We start from the raw sequence: 22,737 nt of genomic DNA on the forward strand, positions 1-22,737 counted from the left end.
GATCCCCATAGAAAGGGTAAAATATTTCTCTCCTAAAATTTTAGTGGGAAGCTATGGGAAGCAATGAAAAGATTGCACTTTAAAGAGAAATGGGTGAATGTAACAAAAATAGTGTATAAAGAAACACAAGTGCAAATAAAGTTAGGTAATGAAATAACAAAAACAATCACCGCAACAATAGGCCTCAAACAGGGATGTGGTCTCTCACCTACACTTTTTAACATATATATATATATATATATATATATATATATATATATATATATATATATATATATATATATATATATATATATAGATCAGGCTTTGAAAAGATGGTATAGAAAATGCGGAACAATGGACATACCAGTACAAGAGAATATATTACATTCACTACTTTTCGCAGATGATCAAGTCATTTTTGCACAAGACAGGGAGGATGTGGAATATATGATAAGGAAATTAAAGGAAGAATATGAACTTTGCGGACTCAAGATAAATATGTGCAAGACCGAATACTTATGTATTGGACCCGAGGTTGCAGATTTGAACTTAAGTTTAGAAGAAGAGACTATTAAGAGTTGTAAGGCTTTTAAGTATTTAGGGTCAATGATTAGCCGAGATGGTACTTGTATGAAAGGTATAGAAATGAAAATAGCACAGGGAAAACAAGCCACAAGAGCACTTCATGGAGTGATATGAAACAACACTCTAACCAAAGAAAAAAAAAGAGGATCTTTCAAAGCATAGTGATGAATATTACCCTATATGGAGCGGAAGTATGGCCAATGAGAACAACAGTACGAAATAAAATAAGAACAGTTGAACTGGACTTTATGAGAAGATGTCTACAAATCACAAGAGCGGATAGAATAAGAACGAAGGAAATATGGAACAGAATGGAAGTAAAATGCTCAATTACAAAAAAGTTGGAAAACAGAACCCTGCAGTGATACGGGCATGTACAAAGAATGCCAGAGCATAGGTGGCCGAAAAGAATATTAAACTGGGACCCGCCGGGAAGAAAACGGAGAGGAAGACCTGCTACAAGATGGAAAACATACGTCGGAAATGCTATCATAGATAGAGACCTCAGAGAAGGTGATTGGGAGAATAGAGTGCTGTAGAGGACGAAAACGGCGAACTCATAATGGGAAAAGCCGAAGAAGAAGAAGAAGAAGAGAAAATTTTAGTTAATGTTTTGAAAATCTGTAAATACTTATATGTTCTTTCAATAACATTCCATTTTGTATCATTTACATGTCTATCTGTTATTAAGTGTTCCTAATCCATATTTGCCTCCATCTCTTCCTTGCCCTACTTTCGCATTAAAGTCATCTAAAATAATATTAACTTCCTTTGTTTGATTTTTCCAGGTATGTCTAATTCATTATAAAAGCTGTCTATTTCTTCCTCTTTTTAAAAGTGCAATTCTGTTCGTTATCAGTATAAACCCTAATCTTTCGGTTTTTTTGTTTATGGCAATAGCTACTCCATTGCAATTTTGTAAAGTGTTATCTCCAGAGTAATAAAACACATAGGCCTGTTAAGTCTAACACGGTACACGACAAACGGAACTAAATGCCGCTGTTAGGCTATCGAACTTCATTACATCCAAGGATGTCTTTGGATTCATTACATCCAATAATCTTTAAGCATTGCAGTTTATGAGCTTTTCCTTGTTGGTATAGATTTTGTACTTTCCACGTAAATATTCTTTTGTGTGTTTTGAGTTAAATTGCAGATTTTATAGGTATTTTCTTTAGCATATACAGGCGTTTTGCTTACTGATGACTTGAAGCTCTGTGAACCTCGTGGTTTATGCCCCTCCTGCCCAATCTTGTATTTCAATTACCGTGATCAGTGCTGTTTACGTTTATTGTTGTCATTGTCATAATGCCTGTTCTTGGAATCTCTTACAGATATTTAATGCGGTAGTTTTCCGTTGCTTCTGCAGCCTCATGCCGTTAATCATTCTTAATTCATTCGCCTTAAGAGGTAATTTCTCGTCTTTAGGACAAGAAGGTGCACTTACTCCTATCAATTCTTCCACCCGAAGGTGTTAACTAGTAGAAGGAAACTACTCATACCAGTAGTCACACTACTTATACTCAGTTTCTATGCTTCAATACTACTTTTAAAAGCCGGGTTGCCTTTTCATGTGAAGACTATGTTTTCAAATGAAAACGTTTGCCGTCTTCCCTCGGAAACCTAATATCCATTCGGCGTCGGAAGAAACAAGAGTTAGCCAAGAGAGACGAATAGGAAAGATTAAAGACGTTTCACTCAAGACAAGTTAAAAAACAGTAAAATGTAAAGGCCCTTATGATGCGCCAGGTGCGTTTCATACGAGTGTGATTATTAATACACTTTGTGTTTCTGCTCATACCTCTGGGTGTTGATTACATACTGTATAGCTCGGACAGCATACCATAGCATGAAGGAAAGGGTGCACGTTATTTTTACAATGTAGTTACTCCATTACGGACGGCATACCAATTAGCAACCTACGCTATGCGGACGACACAGTGATTATAACTGATAATTTGGAAGATCAGCAGTAATTACTTGGTAGGGTGAATAGCATAGGTAAAAAATATGGCCTCAAAATCAACATTTTGAAAACGAAATATATGGTCATTAGCAGAAACCCCCCAGAAAACCCGATAATATGCATAGGTGACGATCGCATAAAACGCGTGAAAACTTTTAAATACCTTGGCACCACAATCAATGACCAATCGGATCCACAACAAGAGATAAAAACCCGAATACAAATGGCAAGACAAGCTTTTGTGAAATTCAGACCGCTCCTATGTAATCAAAACCTAAATTTCGAAATACGCTACAGAATGGTCAAGTGCTACATATGGTCCATCTTGCTTTATGGCGTGGAAACGTGGACTTTGAAAAAAACATCTATCAACATACTTGAAGCATTTGAAATGTGGTCATTGAGAAGAATAATGCGCATATCTTGAGTGGATAGAGTTCGAAACGATGACGTCCTTAAGAGAGCCGGCGTGGAAAGAGAACTCTTTGAATTAATTAAAAAACGCAAGATTGGTTACCTTGGGCACATATTGAGAGGAGCAAAATATGAAATACCACAGTTAATCCTACAAGGGAAGATCGAAGGTAGGAGAGGAGCCGGCCGCAAACAATTATCCTGGTTAAGGAATATTAAAGAATGGACAGGAATACACAATACAGGCGAGCTGTGTCACGCCGCCAAGAACAGAATTCTAGTAATGAGATAGTCGCCTACGCACTTTGGTGTATGTCATGTTAAGAAGAAGAAGAAGAAGTTACTCCATGTCCTGATCCAATCAATACCTAATATCTATAGAGTTGGGTTTTGTGCATCATTAACTATATTTAGGAGAGTAAAATGTGTTATCATATATTTATTTTTTTACAGCTGAACGTGTAAACTTTTATTTTTTTATTTACAGAGTTGACAATTTTGGAATGTGTAAGTAATAAAGATTTTAATCTTAGGTACTGGAATGATAGCGTCCCTATTGAGATCATTAGTTAAGGGTTTCAATGTTAAAAAACGAATTAGAATAGAACGCACCAATGAAAAATGTCTACCTAGACCACACTTACTACTCAACTACTATTTGTATAAAATATATGGTACTTACTTGGCCGTAGTCATAATGATGTTTTTACAAGCTTATTGCCTAAGACTTAGAAGAGTACTATGTTCATATTTTTATAGGAAAAGGGAGAAGAAGAGAGTTTTATATCTTTATAATGAAACTTTGAAACGAAGAAAAGGATTTTTTAGGTAATGTTTTAGGTAATTTAGGTTAATTTTATCCATCATTATTATAAGTTTTTAATTTTATACATATGCGAAACTAGTTTTGTACATTAGCATAAATTTTTCCATTGCTTTAATCTTGCTTTAGATACAAATTATGTCCCTTCACAGACGTCATCTCTTTAGCAAACCCTACTGTCTTTATTGGCCTTCCTCTTGTACTACTTTCTGTCTATCAATCTTCTAAACGGATAATTCCCATTTCCACTTTAATCAAGCCTTAATTATCTGAACTAATACTCTCTCAATTTGGAGTTAATTATTGCCATATCTGTTCTTCCCCTAATATGTTAATGATTATACCTTTATCCTTTTTTTAACTCTCATTTTCTTTATTTTGACTTGCACTTTACTTCAGTCATTTCATTAAAACTAGTCTTATCTCGGTCTTTCACAATTAACCTTTCAGTTTTACCGATTTTTCTGACACACACAACACATCACTTGCTCGTCTTTATTTCGTTCAACATACTGATTTCATCTCGACATATTTGTCCATTGTCCTACTTAACCGAAACTGGATACCTAAAATTATTATATTTAAAAATTATTTTACGATCTAAAATTATCATATTATTTCTAGCAGTAACTAAAATTTTAAATAAAAATTTCAGAAAATATATTTTTGTTCTAAATTTTAAGAATATTTTTTTACCCACTTCCAATGTTCCAGTGTTTGCTCCCTTTCCTTTCCCTTTAAGTCGGTCAATAAATCCCGAGCCTAAATATGAAATGACAACCCTCATAAATTTTCCATTTGACATTTCAGTAGTCCTAACCTTTAAAAGTATACTGCCAAAATGTTCATGTCATTTGGATTTTTATTTACCAAGTTACAGTGTTTGAAGTGACGGTACTTGTGTGATTTTTATAAGCAATGGATTTATAGCAATATCGTGTGTTGAATTATCACTATTATTTGATATAAAATAATATCGTCTAAACTGAACAATAGCTCAAAAAGTGTTACCGGGACTCTGCTCCATCGATTTAAACCGTTAAATTAATGACGGTTTGGTGAATTCAAACGCGTTCATACCCACAATAATTATGCTGAGTCGTCTGGAAGGAAAATAATGCAGTTATTCCCGAAAACATCGAAAAAATGCTTTAACTTATTATAGAAAACTGCAAAGTGAAGTTGAAAGGTATCAAAAGGTAGCATTTTAACTGTTATAAATAAACATTTGGATATGGGAAAGCTCTTTTCCAAATGGGTGCCGTATTTTCTCACACCAGAACAAAAACAACAACGAATGTCATAATGGATGAAACATGTATCCATCACTTCACTCCGGAATAAAATCGGCAGTCATCTGAGGGATAGCACTGGAAGAAAGCCATCCAAAGGGTCCAAAAAAGCAACAAACCGCCGGAAGGTTATGGTTATGGTCTCTGATTTGGGGCCCGCAAGGAATTATTTCCATTGACTATTTGAAACAAGGAGAAACAATAACCAATACTATATTATTGGTTTGTTAGAGCGTTTGAAGACCGAAATTGCAAAGAAAATGTCTTATTTGTTTAAGGAAAAATTGTTGTTTTACCAAGACAATGCACTGTGTCACAAGTCTATGAAAATAATGGTAAAGGTGCGCGAATTGGGTTTTGAATTGATTCCGCACCCACCGTGTAGTCCAGATCTGGTCCCCAGCGATTACCATATTTTTTTTTATCCAAAACAATGCTCCGCCGCAAAAGTAATCGTCGAAACTGAAGTCTTTTTTATGGCAAAGATAAATCGTTTTACAAGAGCGGAAATAAAATCATTGAAATGATTATATCGCTGCTTAAAAAGATTATTTTGATAAATAAAGAATAATTTTTGTTTACTAGTTAGGTTAGGGATTTATTGACCGACGTAGTATCACATTAAATTAATAATGGGACTTTGGCAAATTAGCTATATATTATATTATAAGCTCTCCACCAATACCTGATATTAATTTTGCACATGTAAACGCAGTGCTCTTGTATTAAGCTACATCGAACCAGTGCCTGATTTAGTTCATGGACCGCCGGGGGCTAAGTCATACTATACCGCCACTCTCCAGTAGGTATAGATGCGTCTTAGGTTAACAGTTCATTCAAACTATTTCGATATTATTAGGTAATTTATTACAAATTTACAAAAAAGCCACAAAGGGACAAACTCACAACTTATAAAGTAAATTAACATAATTATTTACAAACAAATTTTCCTGGACTTCCTACTTGCAAACACGTCGATGATTTTATTAAAATCTAATTTTGTAAGCAGATCATTATTAATATTTAAAACAGCGAACATATTTATTGTTTCTTCCGTCATCGTATTTCTCAAATAATTTTTGACCCGTTTTAAAGTGGAAAATGATCTTTCACCAGTTGCGTTAGTAACCATCAACGATAAGAAGATTCTTAGTGCTGTTTCTACGTTTAGGAAGGTTGCAATTATATTATTTTTTATGCAAAAGCTCCATCTCAAAGGTAGCACTGTGAGTTGTTGGATTTTTATACTCAACTTGGACCAGTAGTGACATTATAAAATGTTTTAATTGAATACACTCACTTGCTAGAGATGTATCCAAGTCATTCGAATAAATATTCACTAATACCGACGCTTTGTCTGAAATCACGTTATCCTCTGAAAGGGGTAGAGAAAATAAAAATGAAAAAGTGATGGCAAGATCTTCATAAGCTTTTCCCCTAGATTTCAGATTATTTGCCAAATAATCAATTGTTTTATACAGCACTTGGGTTCTAATCGTATTTTGCGGTGTAAGGATCTCTTATGTATCTGCTTCGTCAAACTGTAATTTTCTTTTGCGACTTCTAATTTCTTGACTGTATTCCGTTTGTTGTAATAGGAGCTGTCCCTTTTGTTCAAATAAATTACATTTATTACGAAGAGATTCGTAAAAATGTTGTAATGAGCTGTACAGAGACGAACATGTATGTAAGTCCATATTTTCGCTTCGTAAAGATTTACTCGCTAGGTCAGTTCTTTTCAGTACTTCGAACCAAAAGGCAACATAAATACCAAATTCTAACGTAGCCATCTTTTCGTGTAAATTTTTTGCTTGACAGCGAACTGGTATCTTCTCGTCGTCGTTAGAGGATAACTCTAAAAGTGCGTGCTTTATATCTTGATAGCATAAATTAAGAGCTTTTAATGCATTAAATCGTCCTGACCATCGAGTCACATTAACTCTTTTTGGAAAAAATGTTGTATAGTCACAATTTTTCAATAGATCAGTGAGTCGTTTTCATCTGTAAGTTGAAGCTGAGAAAAAAACATAAATTTCTTCAGCAACTAAAAAAAAAGTACTTTCCATATTGCATTCTGCTACATGTTGCACAATCAAATTTAGGGAATTGTCTGCACATGGTAGGTATTTTGCCAAACTATTCCTAGATTTTCTTCGGGCTTGGAAACCGCTATAAACGCCAGACATGTTATTCGCATTGTCATACAATTGTTCCCTGCAGTCATCGATATTTATATTCAGGTTGGACAAAATTTATACAATGCTGACTTCCATATCTTCGGCTTTGTGGTCAGTGTTGCTTAAAAACTGTATGAACCTCTCGACAGGTGTTCCGGTGTCCGAGCAATACCTAATCATGAATGTCAGTTGATCTGTACGTGTTATATCAGGCGTAGAGTCAACACTGATTGAATAATATTTGCCACAATAAATTTATTTTACAATTTCTTCTAATATGTGGTCTGAAAGCACTTGCAAAAATTCAAAACAAAGCGTTTTTGATAAATAAGACACTGAACCACAGCCTTTTAAATCATATTTTTCAATATGTTCTTTTAAAAGAGGATCATATTCCGCCAACAACTCTAGTAATCCAAGGTAGTTGCCATTGCTAGTATAACCAAATTTTTCGTCGGTTCCTCTAAAAGGTAGTCCCCTACTAGCTAACAATTTTATGACACTAACGACTCTTTGTAGTATGTTTCGCCAATATGTGGTCTCATGTTCAATCTGTTGCCGCAAAGAATCATCGATCTTTCTCATACTCAATGAATTTCTTGAAATAAAATTTTTAAGATGTTCTAAATAAACGACTGACCTTTCATGCCTGTCACATTTTTCTTTAGCCTTTTCCAGTCGTCAAATCTAGTAGCAAGTGCAAGTCCAGGAAAAAGTGCAATTTTCGCTTGAAAAGAATCGACAATATAAGCAAAATAAAGAACCTGTGCTTTTAGAATAAACTAACCAGTCACGCTGAATTTTTTCACCATTCTTTAAAACTTTATAGAATAGTGATTTAGTGCAGTACCTGTTTTGTTTTCCTATTTTTCTTTTTAAAGATTCAAAGTCTAAAGAATTAAGATCCTGTGTTTTGAATTCTGTCAGCACTTCATCTACACAATTTCTTGGCCAGAATTTTGGATCTTGTAAATCAACTTGATTAACACCACTTTCGACTAGAATTTGACGTTCAGGAGAACTCTTTTTAGGATGTTATTCGATATCACAAAGTGGGTCTGAATTTGCTGTGGATGAATCATCTCAACGTGATGAAAATTCTGCTGCAAATTTTATTTTATTAAAAAAGTAACTAAAACAGTCAAATAAACCTACCTTCTAAAACAACTGAAACTGTTGCAATTGGATCATCTTGAAAAGAAGTGCTCGTTGGTATACTATCTTGCATAGATAATCTTGCATAAAAAAAGCTGAATCTTAGCGGTTTTTTTTTAAATACTGCATTTGATTTTTGTTGTTTTTCTAACTTTTGTCGTTTGCAAAATGCACCTAATGAGTAAAATTTGACACTAGTCTCGAAAACTGCGCTAACACGACTGACGACTGACGACATGGCGTGTTGGAGCCGGACACGCTGCCGCCAGTGGCGCTGGCGGATTTCCCGGAAACATGAAACATGTTTTTGTGCGACCTGCTACCGCAGGCACGGATCTTATCGGTGACGAGACGAAGTTTTATTACCATACTATTTCAAAAAATCAACCCCATAAATTTGAAATATCCACATATAGAATCAAAACGTGATGGGAGCGACGTACCGCCTCTCAAAATTTACCACCGGGGGCTAATAGTCCTATAGCCTTCCCCTTAATCCGGCACTGCATCGAACCTTCTTATGGCAACAGTAAGTTCTGCCGAAGCTTCCTTACTCTGCTGGAAGTTCGCTTGCAGGACTTTAATTGGAACCATCAAGGCCTTTAATGGGTTTAAAGGATATCTTTGCAAGTCTGTAATACGAGTTGAAATTAGCAGCCCTTCAATGCTTTATAAGAGAATTCATCGATGGTGTATACGAAGATTTACGCGTCCTCTCCGATATTCCGATTCTTCAAACAACCAGTCTTTCGTCTGAATGTCTATATTTTTCCTCGTCCTATTGTTACTTCGTCAGCCTCTTTCTCAGAAGACCATGGAGCATTTGGGAATGTTGTTGGGGTCGACTACATTCAAGTCTTCTTCCTCCCACAGACCTTCCGACCTTCCATTCCTCACCACCGTGTCTGTTTACCACTACCATCCGGAATACTTTGGAGACATTGCTGTATGACCTAGTCTACCCATTAGAATTTCTTGATCAACTATTTGTTGCGGGGGGGGGGGGGGGGTTGGTATTCTCTCAAGGTTTCTTTTTTCCTCTGGTTTTGCCGGTAATTCCTCTTTAGTTTTATGGGAATTTGATGTGGACCATGTGCCAATAGCCATTTGTACCTCTCTCATCATCTTTATTTTTTGAGCTCTCGAGACGCGTTTTTTGCTACTTTGCGCAGAGTCTATTTCCCTCGGAACACCTTCTGACTAAGTATTTGGGACAAATTCAGAATCCAAGACTAGAGCCACCTTTCTGGCTATTTCCGTTGTTAGGGTTATATTTTCGATATCGTTGTTTATATATTTAATTCCGAGTTGGAACGAAATATTGTTAGGCACTGCAGTGCACTCTTACCGTGCTAAGGCTATAATCCCCAAGAGTTCGCCAGCTCTCTGGGGCATCGCTTATAGCAACACTTTGTCCTCTGTGCCAACCATCCCCTGGGCATGATATACCTTGTGATTATGGAGCCCAGTAATTGCACAACAACGAATATGACATCATAACGAGTCAGTTATGATGTAACTGTCTGTTATTTGCCAATTGACGGTGATGCGTTTTTGTGTGTGTCTGTGTAAGTGTGTGTATTTGTTTGTGTATGTATGTCTGTGTTATGTTCAATTTACAAATCTACAGTAATGACATAGCTGTTGCCCCTATGCAATGTTCTCAGTTGGTCCACAGTCTCGATTTATTTGTTTGTACCGTATTTACACCTGTTCAATTTTTGCACAGGACATCCCTTATCAGACATTGGGACGTGTCGTATCAAGGATTAGAATATTCCCATGTATCTGCACATAAATATACAAATACATATATACATACATACATACACACATATTTTATATGCACTTTCAATCATGGACCGATCACGTTACTAAGTGCATAATACGAGAGGCTTTATTAAATAAGTATACATGATAGTGTAATTCAGTTCCAAACATACAAATAAAGAAAAGTATCTGCACATTATATAGTTTATGAAAAAGTAAGGGTTAATGGAAGGTATTTTGGAAACAGCGATGTTTATATTTTATATAGTCTGGTTTTTATGTGCCATTAATTTGTCATAGTTTGTTGGTATTTCAATTTCTTTCAAAGTACTGGTATATATCTTCCAATTAACATTATATATTCTGTTTCCCTGCAGATGCGCATTAATGTATTAATTAATATTAATTAATTAATAATTATGAGTAGAGTTCTATTTTTTTAGATTTATGAGGAAGAAAATTAGAAGAATGGTAAGAGAACATCGATTAAAAGAAGATTTTACCGGCATTCAAATCCTTCGAATAAATCATCCTAAAGCATGTGACTGGCTTCGAATATTTACATTTGCAAGAAGAAAGTGTCTGATTTGTAAGGAACCTGAACCTAGAAAAACTAACAGTTCTCACGAGTTTGTCGAATGTCCTAATGAATTTTGTCACTTTATTTATTGCAGAGAGTGCTGGATTGATATGGGTAATGTCTGTCTTGCATGTCAAACGGAAACAGAAGAGACTACTAGCGGCTTTGAAGATAACGATACTGATGAGGATACTGATTTTTAAATTTTTTTTATAGATATTTTAAGTTTACTTGTAACAATTTTAAATTTATTTAAGGAATATGTTATTTGACATTTGGCTTTATTTTGGTTGAAACGTTGTCATTCCTACACAAGAATACAAATCCATTATAGAGTTCAAACTAAACGCTTCTTTCAGTGCGTCATAGTTTATCTCTAACGCATTAAGTTGAAAGTGACACAAAAATGGTATGTTCGTAATATACATAGAATTTAGAACACTATGTAGTGCCGACGGATAGTTGCATATTAAAGCGACTTTTACTTTGGATGTATAATTGGTTGACGTTTATAATACGATAAATCAATAACCAATCAATGATGCGAATAAGGATAATTTGACGCAAAAGTACTTTTACAATGTCAACAAGTAAAATGACAATTGTCACCCAGGTTAGTCTTTTCTGTGTTATTGTGTATGATGAAAATTTTATTTTATATTTATTTATGTTTTCATTAAAATATTTTAAATATGCCAAAATATACCGAAAAAGAACAAGGACATAGGGTTTCACAGAGCAATTTTTGTTCAATGGCGCCCCGCACATTTAATGCCAGGTTTCATATGTTCTGCGCCCTATGTCAATTCTTTTATCGCTTTGTTTTGTGGAAGACGACGGCTGGTTTGGCAATTAGAAAAGGTCATCCCAAATTCACCTGTTTTCGCAGTATCAGATTTTTTTCTACAAATGTCATCGACCTGTTAAAGAAAGGGCGTAAATATTTTATTTTATTTTAACCATTTATATTTTTATTTATTTTTTTTATTTAAGTTTTTTTGATTAATCCATATTTAGTTCCATTATTAAAAGTAATGTATTTTTGTGCGGTGAAAAGAATGTTGTGTCATTCTTTTATGTACCACAGATTAGGCAGAAACGAAAAGCTTTACGTTTTTATTTACGAGAATATAGCTAATACTTTATTTATTTTTATTGACTGATTTTTGAAACGCTATAGAAAATGATAAAATTAACTTATGTTCGATTGAGTTTTTTATTTCAATATTATTGACAAAAAATTTTATTTATTTTTGGGTATTTAGTAAATACATGTTTGTTAATCTCCGATATTGGCATACATTTGGAAATATTTTTTTAGTATTAATTAAGAATTTTTCGAGATTTATTATTTTAATTTTGTGGAGAAAATATAAATCTTCTAAAGTATCTTTTTGAAAATGTAACGTTTTTTACAGCTTATAGTAATTATATCAATTTTAATGATTTTTGTTGATAATTCTATAATATGTTTTGTGACGTATGTTTTTCTGATGGCTTTTCAAAAAATGTTAATATAATGTTTAGTTTCTTTATTCTTGAATTCCTTCATGAGTTGCAGGTTAAAACTCATTATCGCGGATTTTGTTTTGCAGTTTAGATGTCTTTTCAGAGCAGCAGTTTGCAAAATACAGATTGCCATGATGGTCGCCAACATCCGAAACAGATAGGTACTACAAAAAGAAGAAGAAATTTAGCTGTATTTCGTGTTTCTTGTTTTTTTTGTTAAATTGTTATATTTTGTTAGCTAATTATTATCTATTGTTTATTTATCTGTCTTTAATTTGTACTGTTCTATCATTTATGTTCTTACTTACCGCCAATGAAGCACCATGCTCTTCGTTAAGTACTGGTGAACGAGAAGCTTTTTATTATCTACTTTTATCAGCTTTTTCGCCATACATAAATGGCGCCCAACGTGGGGCGTGATCTTCTCATTTTCCTACATTACGTGATGTTCTTGTATAGTATGTGATATTTTTATTTTCGTTCATTACATGATATATTATTCTTGTATATTACACGGCCTTATTTTTTGTATAATACATAATCTTTTGAATGTGTATCATGATGCTAATTCTAATAGCTCTTTATCTTTTCGTCTTACTTCGCTAATTCCTATGACTTTCCATTATATTTTCAGTTTATTTTTCCAGTTCTACAAGTCTGGATTGCTTTGTTAGCGAGCGGCAGTTATATATAAAGCATTGTTGTTTTATTTGGGTAGCGGTTAAGAATCCACACACATTTATGATGTGTGTCATAATTTAAATGTGTCTTTAGTGTGAGGGGTTGAGAGGCGCACGCTGCATCAGTATGGGTTGGTAAGAGTTCGCTGGTGTGTTCCGATTATAAGGGGCCAAAATCGGCCTTTTATCTGCCATTCCATAATTAAATTTAATTATGGAGGCTGCCATTCCATATTTTTTTTTAAATCTCTCTCATTCTCTCATTCTTTGTATGTAGCCATACCAGCGTAGTTATTTTCTTGTATCCCCTCAAGACTTGTCTTCTATCTTTCCATAATTTTCATAAGCAAACATTAACAATTGAAAAAAGGGATCCTAACAGAGTAAAGTAGTTCTTAATACTGTGTATTAAAATTAAATATTTTGAACATTGAACATCGACAGCTACTTTTTTTAAACTTTGGTAGCGATTTTGAATATAATTTTTGAAAAGGAAAATAAAAGTTAAAAATTTATTTTAATAAATAATAATTTATTATAGTGATGCAACATAGAAACTATAAACACCATAGGAATATCACTTTTTTACATACTGATAGAGATTGGAAGTCGGTATATATTAATATAGTTTATATAAATTACAATAAATATATGGTTTTTCAAAAGCAAAGATATCCATATTATTTACCAAAATATTTATCCTCAAAAATTACATCATACAAAACAGTTTTATTTGTGTAGCATAATCAAGATAAATAATGAAGGCCGTCATCAAAAATTTGGAAATAATTTAAAATGTTTCAGTAAATCCGAATGATTGTTACTATAATAAACGAAAAAAAAAAACACAAATTATAATTAAACTAGCGTATAACAGTGTTGCAGATCAGTAAATAAAGTTAAAATTGTCAACATTATTGTTAAATTGTATATGGATATCTTTTACTTTTAGCTGGTTTAGAGATGAATATAATAAAATTTGACTAGATCTGTATTTTAATCTACAAAATCAACAAGTGAACTTAGGGCGCACATCATTTAAAAAATTAACATGTCTAGATAAAAACTGAACCAAAACTTTTTTCCTTAGCGTAAAAAAATAAAAAAGCGGAGTTTCACATTTATTTAGAGGAATGAAAACGTTTAATTGATTCAGCTTTTATCTACTATACCAGAACTAAAATTGGATAAGTGCTTAAGACCTCAAGGATCTACTGGACTATAAAAATGGCTTATTTTACGGCAATATTACATCCAATAGTTGCTGTTTAAGCCTAATAATGGACAGCTTTTTGAAGATCAAAAGCTATTATACAATTTTTGTTTTACTATACACAAAATATATTCATAATTATTAAGATCAACTGTAGGTAACATAAACTGTTTTTAATTATTAGTTTTAAGCGAAATTATATTTACACAGTTAGCCAACTAGAATTCACAAAACATTTGGGATATCGATACACATGAAGGTCAAGTTTGGTTTTATTTCAAGAATTTTAATCAAGTCATGAAAGTTGCTGCTTTAAAAACTAAAGACAGCATGTTTTCGTATATACTTTAAAAGACACATAGTATTAGTATATTGATACACAGTTAGTCAAATTATACATATACCTACAGAAAGATGCATAAATTACGACTATTGTAAACAATAAAGATATATCTTGTAACAAGTGTCTGTTATTAATGAAACATAGTAAACATGTCTTTTTTAATAGTTAAATTTCTTCGTTAGAATAATTACTTGAACATTTTATTAGTTACACTAGGTTTTGCTCTAGTTTCAACAGATGAGCATCTTCTATAGCATCTTGCTAAAACAATATTTTACTTTAAATTAAACAGGGGAGTGTCGGCTAGTGTTGCGCGTTGGGTAATTGTGCACCAAATGCATCAATTTGTCCAATCTCCTATTTAATAAAATAGCAAAAACTGTATTGTCGCGCCATTTATTAGCAACTGCCAGATCTATCCCACACAAACGAACGTCGGGAGATACTTTACTGGTTAGCGGTTATCGTTTACATGTTTTCGCGTGGCATGTTATTGTTTGTGTCTGGGAAAATAGGCGGTAAGTTTTTTTTATAGAAATATAGTTTAAAAATACATATACACTTTATTTATTTTCCATTTTAGACACTGATATAGTTAGTTTTGCCCGATTCTTTTTTGTTTTTATCCAATATTGTGTTATGTGGTGGCGCATTGGGCGCCATTAGCCGACAGGATGTATAAAGGCATTTTGTTACGTTTTGTGACTGCCATAAACTTCTGACAATGATATTGAATACAGATTTTTCAATCAAGCGATGCTTATTAACATTCTGTAACAAAATAAGTTCATATAACATGTTTTGTTTAGAAAAGCCATTATTTTCCAGATACCAAAATATCAACGAAAAACCACAAAAGCGTCCTGGGATTCTAAAACTATGAGCACGGTTCTAGACTTCGTAAAAAATGGTGGTAAAATATGCGAAGCTGGAAGAAGTTTCAATATTCCAGTATCTTCTGTTAAGAAAGCATCTTTAGAAATAAAAGACAAAAAAGGTGGCTACTTCATCTATTTATTGAAGACGTTTCGCTTTCTAATCAGAAAGTATCATCAGTTCATCTTAAAAAGACATGTGACAGTCAATGATATTAAATGTGTGAAAAAGCTTACGACAATGGACATTTTGAGATCAAGTTGTATAAACATTAATTGAAACTAGGTGCAGTTTACAAATTAACAAACTTAGCACAGCAAAAGAACATGTGCTAATTGTACATGTATATAAAAAAATGTTTGTAAAAAATTAAGTAAAAAAGATTGATATTAATATGCAGAGAGCTAAAAAGATCATAAGATGCACTTATGATCTGTATAGATGAACTATATACATGAACTGTTAGATGAACTATATACTGTTGGAAGTGCATCTTATGGTCTTTTTAGTTTTCTGCATATTCATATCAATGTTTTTTTTACTTAATTATTTACAAAATTTTTTTTATATACATGTACAATTACCACATGTTCTTTTGCTGTGCTAAGTTTGTTAATTTGTAAACTGTACCTAGTTTCAATTAATGTTTATACAACTTGATCTCAAAATGTCCATTGCCGTAAGCTTTTTTACACATTTAATATCATTGACTGCTACATGTCTTTTTAAGATGAACTGATGATGCTTTTTGATTAGAAAGCGAAACGTCTTCAATAAATAGATGAAGTAGCCACCTTCTTTGTCTTTTATTTCTCCACTTTGACCGAAAAACCCACCACTCTTCGAGTGTTCCTTAAGTTATATATATATATATATATATATATATATATATATATATATATATATATATATATATAATATACATATGGGTTCCTATAGTCTGGGCTGCTTCCCATACTTCATATGCCACATTTTCCTATCCATGGATTCATCTTCTCTATACTCCGGAAACTCATTGCTTTATGTTTTGTTTTCTTGTCGTATTTTTTTTCCTTTTAGTTATTGGCATATATTCTACCTCTCTGTTCGGCCATTGTTTTTCCCCCATCCGCATGTCCATACTAAATTAACTTAAGAGTATATATATTATCATAATTTTTTGAAGGTCCAATTCTGTCCATTCTTGGTTGTTACATTACAAAAAAAAGATTAGATGGGAGTAACATAATAAAAAGAATATCGCTTAAGTTTTTTTTTGGCAAGAAAAACATGTTTTTTTTTGTCAAATAGCTAAGTTTTATTGTTATTCATATAAAGAAAGTCCTAGAAGATAATATATTTTTTCCTTTTCCTTTGGAGCAAATACTTTTACTGTTTTACTGCACTTGATTATTAGCAGTCAAGTAACTATTTAATTATTTGTACAGATTATAAAAATTGTGTCAAAAACTTCCAAAAGCTTATACGCTAAAAAGGCGACAATTCTCTAATGTCTTGTACATTATTGTCAAAATGTATTTTGAAGTAAACCTGAGCTTTAGCTACTAAAACCAACACACATTTGTATAAAAAAATATTCTTGGGATATGTTAAAAATCACAAATTTTGTGTATTTGTTTTAAAATTTTGATCATCTACTGAGTCCTGTATATAAAATATGGTATTTTTAAAAATTTTAAAGTAATTCCTCACCTTAATTGTGCCACTTATACACTTAATATTACAGTTTCTTATGTTTATGTCGATATTAAAATACTTTCTATCTCTATGAAAGATTCTAAGTTTTCTACAGTTCTACTTTTTCAATACACCCTGTATTATATTCACAGTAGAATCTATAGATATGATAAGAATATCTGGTTATTACGATCAAAAATATTGTAACGGAACATCCTTTATCAAGATGTGCATTTGAGTCCACTGTTGCTTATCTATTTCAGTCTTTCCATCGTTTGTGCCGTTACAAAGTTTTGAGTTAACATTTTTGTCTAAGTATTTGGTGATATTAAGTATTTGAACTAATATGTTTGTGAATTCTGTTTGGCATTTTGGAGAAAGGTACATTGACAAACTAAATCTATCTTACGTATTAGTCACTAACCTATTGAGAGTTAGCTGGATTATATTTTTGAAAATTTATAATTTATTTGGTTATAGATTAAAACTGTACCTGTAGAATACAATACAGTTTATTCCATTCTTTTAAAATAAAGTAATATACAATCAGAAATCAAAAATACATTTAATACTAATTCACAACAATACAGTTTGATAATATCCAATGGAAAAAAATGTGAGCATCTAGAAAACGTCTAGGATGAAATCTTAAAATATGTTTAAATGGAACGAAAATTGCTCTCGGAAGGGGTTATAATGTACTTGATAGTTAGTTTATATGACAAGCAACTAGAGCATCCTTCAACGGCTAGTCTAAAAATAAAAAAAACAGCTGCTGTGTAGATATAAATGGTCAATTTAATATTGCAGAAGAGTAAAAGATTGATAAATGATTTTAGATATGCTGATAACGATTGACAGAGATCTATAGGACTAAATTATTACCGCAAAAAGCAAAGATAGTTACAATAAACCAGAATCCAAGTAACCAATAGATTATAAGGAACACAGACAACCAAAGTTTAAATACCTGAGCAATTAGATCGTTGAGAATCCTAATTCTAAATTAGAAACCAGAGCCCAAATTGAAATTGAAACATTTGATTAATAGTACAAAATGTTTGTTATGATATTGAACATTGGTACCATAAAATACTCTTTCAAAATGTGAAGCTTCCTAAGCGATAGATCACTCGTATAAAAATAAGATATGGCTTTTTTAAGTACATACTAAATATATTCTACGGTTTTGTATTTAGTTAAAGGGTGCTAAAAGAGCAGTGTGAATTGACTAAAAGTATTTGAAATATGAGTATCTCGACGAACATATGAATATCTTTTACTACTTAGACCACCAACTGGAGCATTCTGCGACCAATGGGTACAGAACATGAGCCTATAGAAATCATAAAAAAGAAGAAAAGATAGGTTAGACACCATAGATATGACTTCTTTCCGCTCATAACAGATTATGACTTAAAAATATGCGAATTTGAACAGGCTTAAGCTCTAAAGATAGAGAAAAATTTGCCAAAATTGTTGATGATCTTCAAAAGACCACTTAAAGGTACTCATAAAATTAACCAAGACTTCCATAATAGTTAGCATAATTTAAGACCCTGCCATGTTTCTGGGTTTGCTAAATAAATATTAATATATTCTATTATATTATGCTAAATAAATATTCTGGATTTTCTTGGTTCTTGAAGTCCTAAGTGAAGCATAGAGCTTCAGTGAAAATGCGCCATCAAGTTCTATTTTGCGCTAAGGCCTTCACCTCATTCCAAGACTTTCCTTGACCTCTTATCTCGTCCATGATGGATTTTTTCCAAGTTTATACTGGGTGACCTCTTTTTCTTCTTCCATGGGGATTCTACTCTAGGGCGATCTTTACAATACTGGAATTATTTTTTCTGAGTGTGTGACCAATCCAACCCCACTTTCTGGATTTTATTTGACGTTCTACCCTTTTTTTGGTTGGTCAGGTGTAGTTGATCATCGTTTCTGATGATGTTAGGTCAGAAAATACAGAACAATTCGTCGTAGACATTTATTAATAAAGACCTACAGTTTATCTGTAAGGGTTTTTGTCACTTTCCAGGTTTCACATCCGTAGAGTAGAACGGACATAACATTTGACTGGAATATGCTGATCTTTGTCCTTGTAGTATACTCGCCAGATCTCCAAACAGGGTTAAGCATGCTTAATGCTTGTTGAGCGTTTCGTATCCTCATACGAATATCGTTCTCTGTACCTCCGCTTTCTGTTATGACACTTCCAAGATACGTAAAGTTTTCCACATTTTCAATCTGCATGTTTTTGATAGTAAATAGCGTGTTGTTTCTTGCATTTACTCTCATGGAATTGGTTTTACTAATATTGATTTTTAAACCTACTTTATTGGCTTCAGTGAAAAGTGTTTCCAATTTATCAGCCACATCTTGGAATCTTTATCCTAACTGGTAGATATCGTCGGCGTATTCCAGATCGCTTAGGCATGTGGGTAACGTCCATTGTATCCCTCTTGTGTCGGAGTCTAGTTTGAAGAGAACATAGTCTACTGCTATGTTAAAAAGAAACGGAGAAAGCACGCATCTCCGTCTGACTCCAGTAAGTATGTCAAATTCGTCGCTGTTGATTCCATTGTGTGTCATGCTGCATTTCGCCTTAGTGTACAGTGACTTTATAATGGAAATTATTTAACGCTGGATGTTTCTTAGCTCAAAAATTTTCCATAAATTAGCATGAGATAAGCTGTCTAAGGCACGCTCGAAGTCAACAAAAACCATGTATAGGGATGTGTTCCATTCAACCGTTTGTTCCAGCAGTTAAATGCGGATCAGATTTAAGTATTTCGGTAGCAATGTTATCGATTCCCATTATTTCTCAGATATTTAATAGCTGTTATTATCTCTGTTTTGGAAGGGGCCTCATAAGATATACGTAAGTCTACATTCTGCGTGGTTTCGACAATTACATCTGCGTTTTCCCTGGGCGTGCCTAGCATCTCCTGAAATATTATGTATTGCTTAAAAAAAAATATAAACAGATTAGTGAGGTATTTGATGGATATAACTAAAGTAAAATATGTCAATTAAAAACTTAAACCAGAGAAACCAAAACAAGTAACTAAAACCTCATGAAATATAACTAATACTTTTAACTGATACTCTTTTACTCCTTAACTTCCATAAAAAACTTTGTCCAGAGAGAAGGGAAATAACAAACACAATACAAACAGGAATACAAACTTTTCAAAGTTGACAAACAACAACAATACAATAATATATAAAACAAAACGATCCAAACTTTTACAAGCATAATATGTACTAGATTGTTCTTTAATGATCATAATTTAGATGCTCATAATGAAAATACAGACTTAACTGGATAATAAATAAATTAAAGATTAAACCAAAATTACCATATCGTAAATAGCACTCATGGTTTAGAGACATAAGAAACGGGAGCGGTGTATCTGATGTCAGCACAATAATAAGAAGAGCGAAAAAATAATCTATCCTCAAGTTCCAATTATTATCAAGAATGCCTGCATTTTGATGTACGATATTACAAAAGAAGAGAAGAAGAAATTCAAGTTAATGGGGAAAATAAGTAAATTGATAAGCCGTTGACATTATGTGCACCTATTATTCTTATGTTGTCGTTTATTACCTTAAGGTAACATTTTTATACAGTCATTATCGCTGAAAGTGAGAAAACCGGCAGAGGCTACTAAACACAATTTGTGATACTGGGGAACAGTTTGATTTAACAATAAACATAAACAAAACAAAAACCTTGGTTATCAGTAAAAGGGGTAAAGTCATAACAAGGATTCAGATAAAAAATTAAGATATTGAACAAGATAACAAAATAAAATATGTACTTAGGAGTCTGGATTATTGAAGATCCAAATCCGAAGTCAGAAATTTGATCAAGAATAGAGCAATCAAGTGCAGCCTTTTTAAAGATTAGGAAATTTCTGAGTAACAAAAGACTCAATCTGCAAATCCGATATCGAATAGTAAAATGATATACCCACTCTATTCTTCTTTATGCAAATTTTGAAAATACTGTGGACCGAAGAAATTACAAACGAAATGGTGTTGCACAGAATGGGAAGAGACCTTTTGACCACCATTAAAAGGAGAAAGACAGCATATTTGGAGTACATATTTAGAAATAATAGAAAAGTACGAGTTATTGCAGCTGATTATGATGAGTAAAATCGACAGAAAATGGGGTACTGAAAGACTGAACCACATTCGCGACTGGACTAGGTCAAAACAAAGATGCTTTTAAGAAAGGCAGAACCTTCATTAGTGAAGTCGGCACTAGAAGAAGAAGAATAACATTTTTCATAGAATTAATAATATTCTCCCCTTGCCATTCATTTTTGCAGGCTTGTAATAGAGATGAAGTTACTTACACAACTAGAAAACTATATTTGTTATTTGTGCAGATAAAACCAATTATGAATGCACAATCTAAATCTTCGGTAACATTCAGTCATTTCTCTCTATAGAGTTTATAACAAAAAATTTAGAATTTAAAAACTATTCTATTTAACTACATTTTTATACTGCTTGGAATTTGTTTTTAGTACTGACATAAATAACAAAGAAATTGTAAATTTCCAAATTATATCCAGCTCTACCACTTGATAGACAGAGAGAGTGAGCATCACATTTATTTTTAATATTAAAACTGTTACAATTGGTATAAATAATAATTCTTCATATAAAAGCTATTATACCTACTTTTTATTGTTTATGTTTTTTGTTTAACTTACTATACGACAATGTTTATGTTACTGTGTATGAGTATTATTGTTGCATGACGGTGATATGAAAGGGGATATTTTTCGTTTTACAATGGTCGAATGTGGCAAGAATTTAAAGCAGTTGTAGCTTAAAATATCTATGGTATTATTATAATTTTCTAAACTTTTACCATTTTTATATTTTATAGATGTTTGTATTACATATAAAACATATTGGATGTATGATGCAAATATACATAGTGCGGCAGATAAACGGCCAATTAAGAATATCTGGAGAATTAAAGCATTAAAAGTATAGTAGCCTCGTATTTCCGTGAGACTGTGTAAAAATATATGTATCTGTAATAAAATCATTCAATAAAAAAGTACTCTACCAGGAGTCTGTAAAATTATCAATGACTCAGACCTATAATAATACAAATTTTAAGATTCCACTTGATATTAACATTAAGACGTGCCTGGTATAATGTTTTAAAATATAGGCAGTCAACCAATTAAGTTTTCATCGAATTTATGATAAGTCCACGTGTACTAACGGCCATTGAAAACATCGGATATCGCTGTTATGACAAATCATAATGCATTATCTTTTGTCGGTAGACTTATTCATACTCGCTCTGGTTCCTATAAATTTTCTCACGAAATTACGTGCCGACTTTAACTGAATCATGAAAATTGGAATGAAGGGGTTTTGAAGAGTGAACTATTTAATGAAAATATTTTCATATATTTTCATATATTTCCGGTTATACTGGAAGTAGCTTATAACTTCGTTTTTTTAATGGGACACTCTGTTTATTTTTTAATTTTAGATATCCCAATATTCTGAATATTTTTTGTTAATATTTCCCCTACCTATTGTGAACCGTTTCTAACGGTGAACAAGTTATAATGGTTTTTATATGAAAATTACGCTTTTCTACCATGAATATAAAGTTCGAATATTATCTTCCGTAATTTGAATAAAA

General features: G+C 32.6%; 1 protein-coding gene across 4 annotated transcripts in view; it reads left to right on the forward strand.

Annotated features, from left to right (window-relative positions):
* Window positions 1-11,138, forward strand: part of snky (ubiquitin protein ligase sneaky) — an 82,073-nt gene extending 70,935 nt beyond the window's left edge. For all 4 annotated transcript variants that reach the window (XM_072523405.1, XM_072523404.1, XM_072523403.1 and 1 more), the window contains 2 exons: window positions 3,481-3,775; window positions 10,608-11,138. In XM_072523405.1, the coding sequence (XP_072379506.1) occupies window positions 3,481-3,775; window positions 10,608-10,947 (635 nt within the window). In that variant the 3' untranslated portion in view covers window positions 10,948-11,138. The remainder of the gene's footprint in view (window positions 1-3,480; window positions 3,776-10,607) is intronic.
* The last annotated feature ends 11,599 nt before the right edge of the window (window positions 11,139-22,737 follow it).

Source organism: Diabrotica undecimpunctata, chromosome 2 (genome assembly GCF_040954645.1).
Source record: "Diabrotica undecimpunctata isolate CICGRU chromosome 2, icDiaUnde3, whole genome shotgun sequence".
Taxonomy (NCBI): domain Eukaryota; kingdom Metazoa; phylum Arthropoda; class Insecta; order Coleoptera; family Chrysomelidae; genus Diabrotica; species Diabrotica undecimpunctata.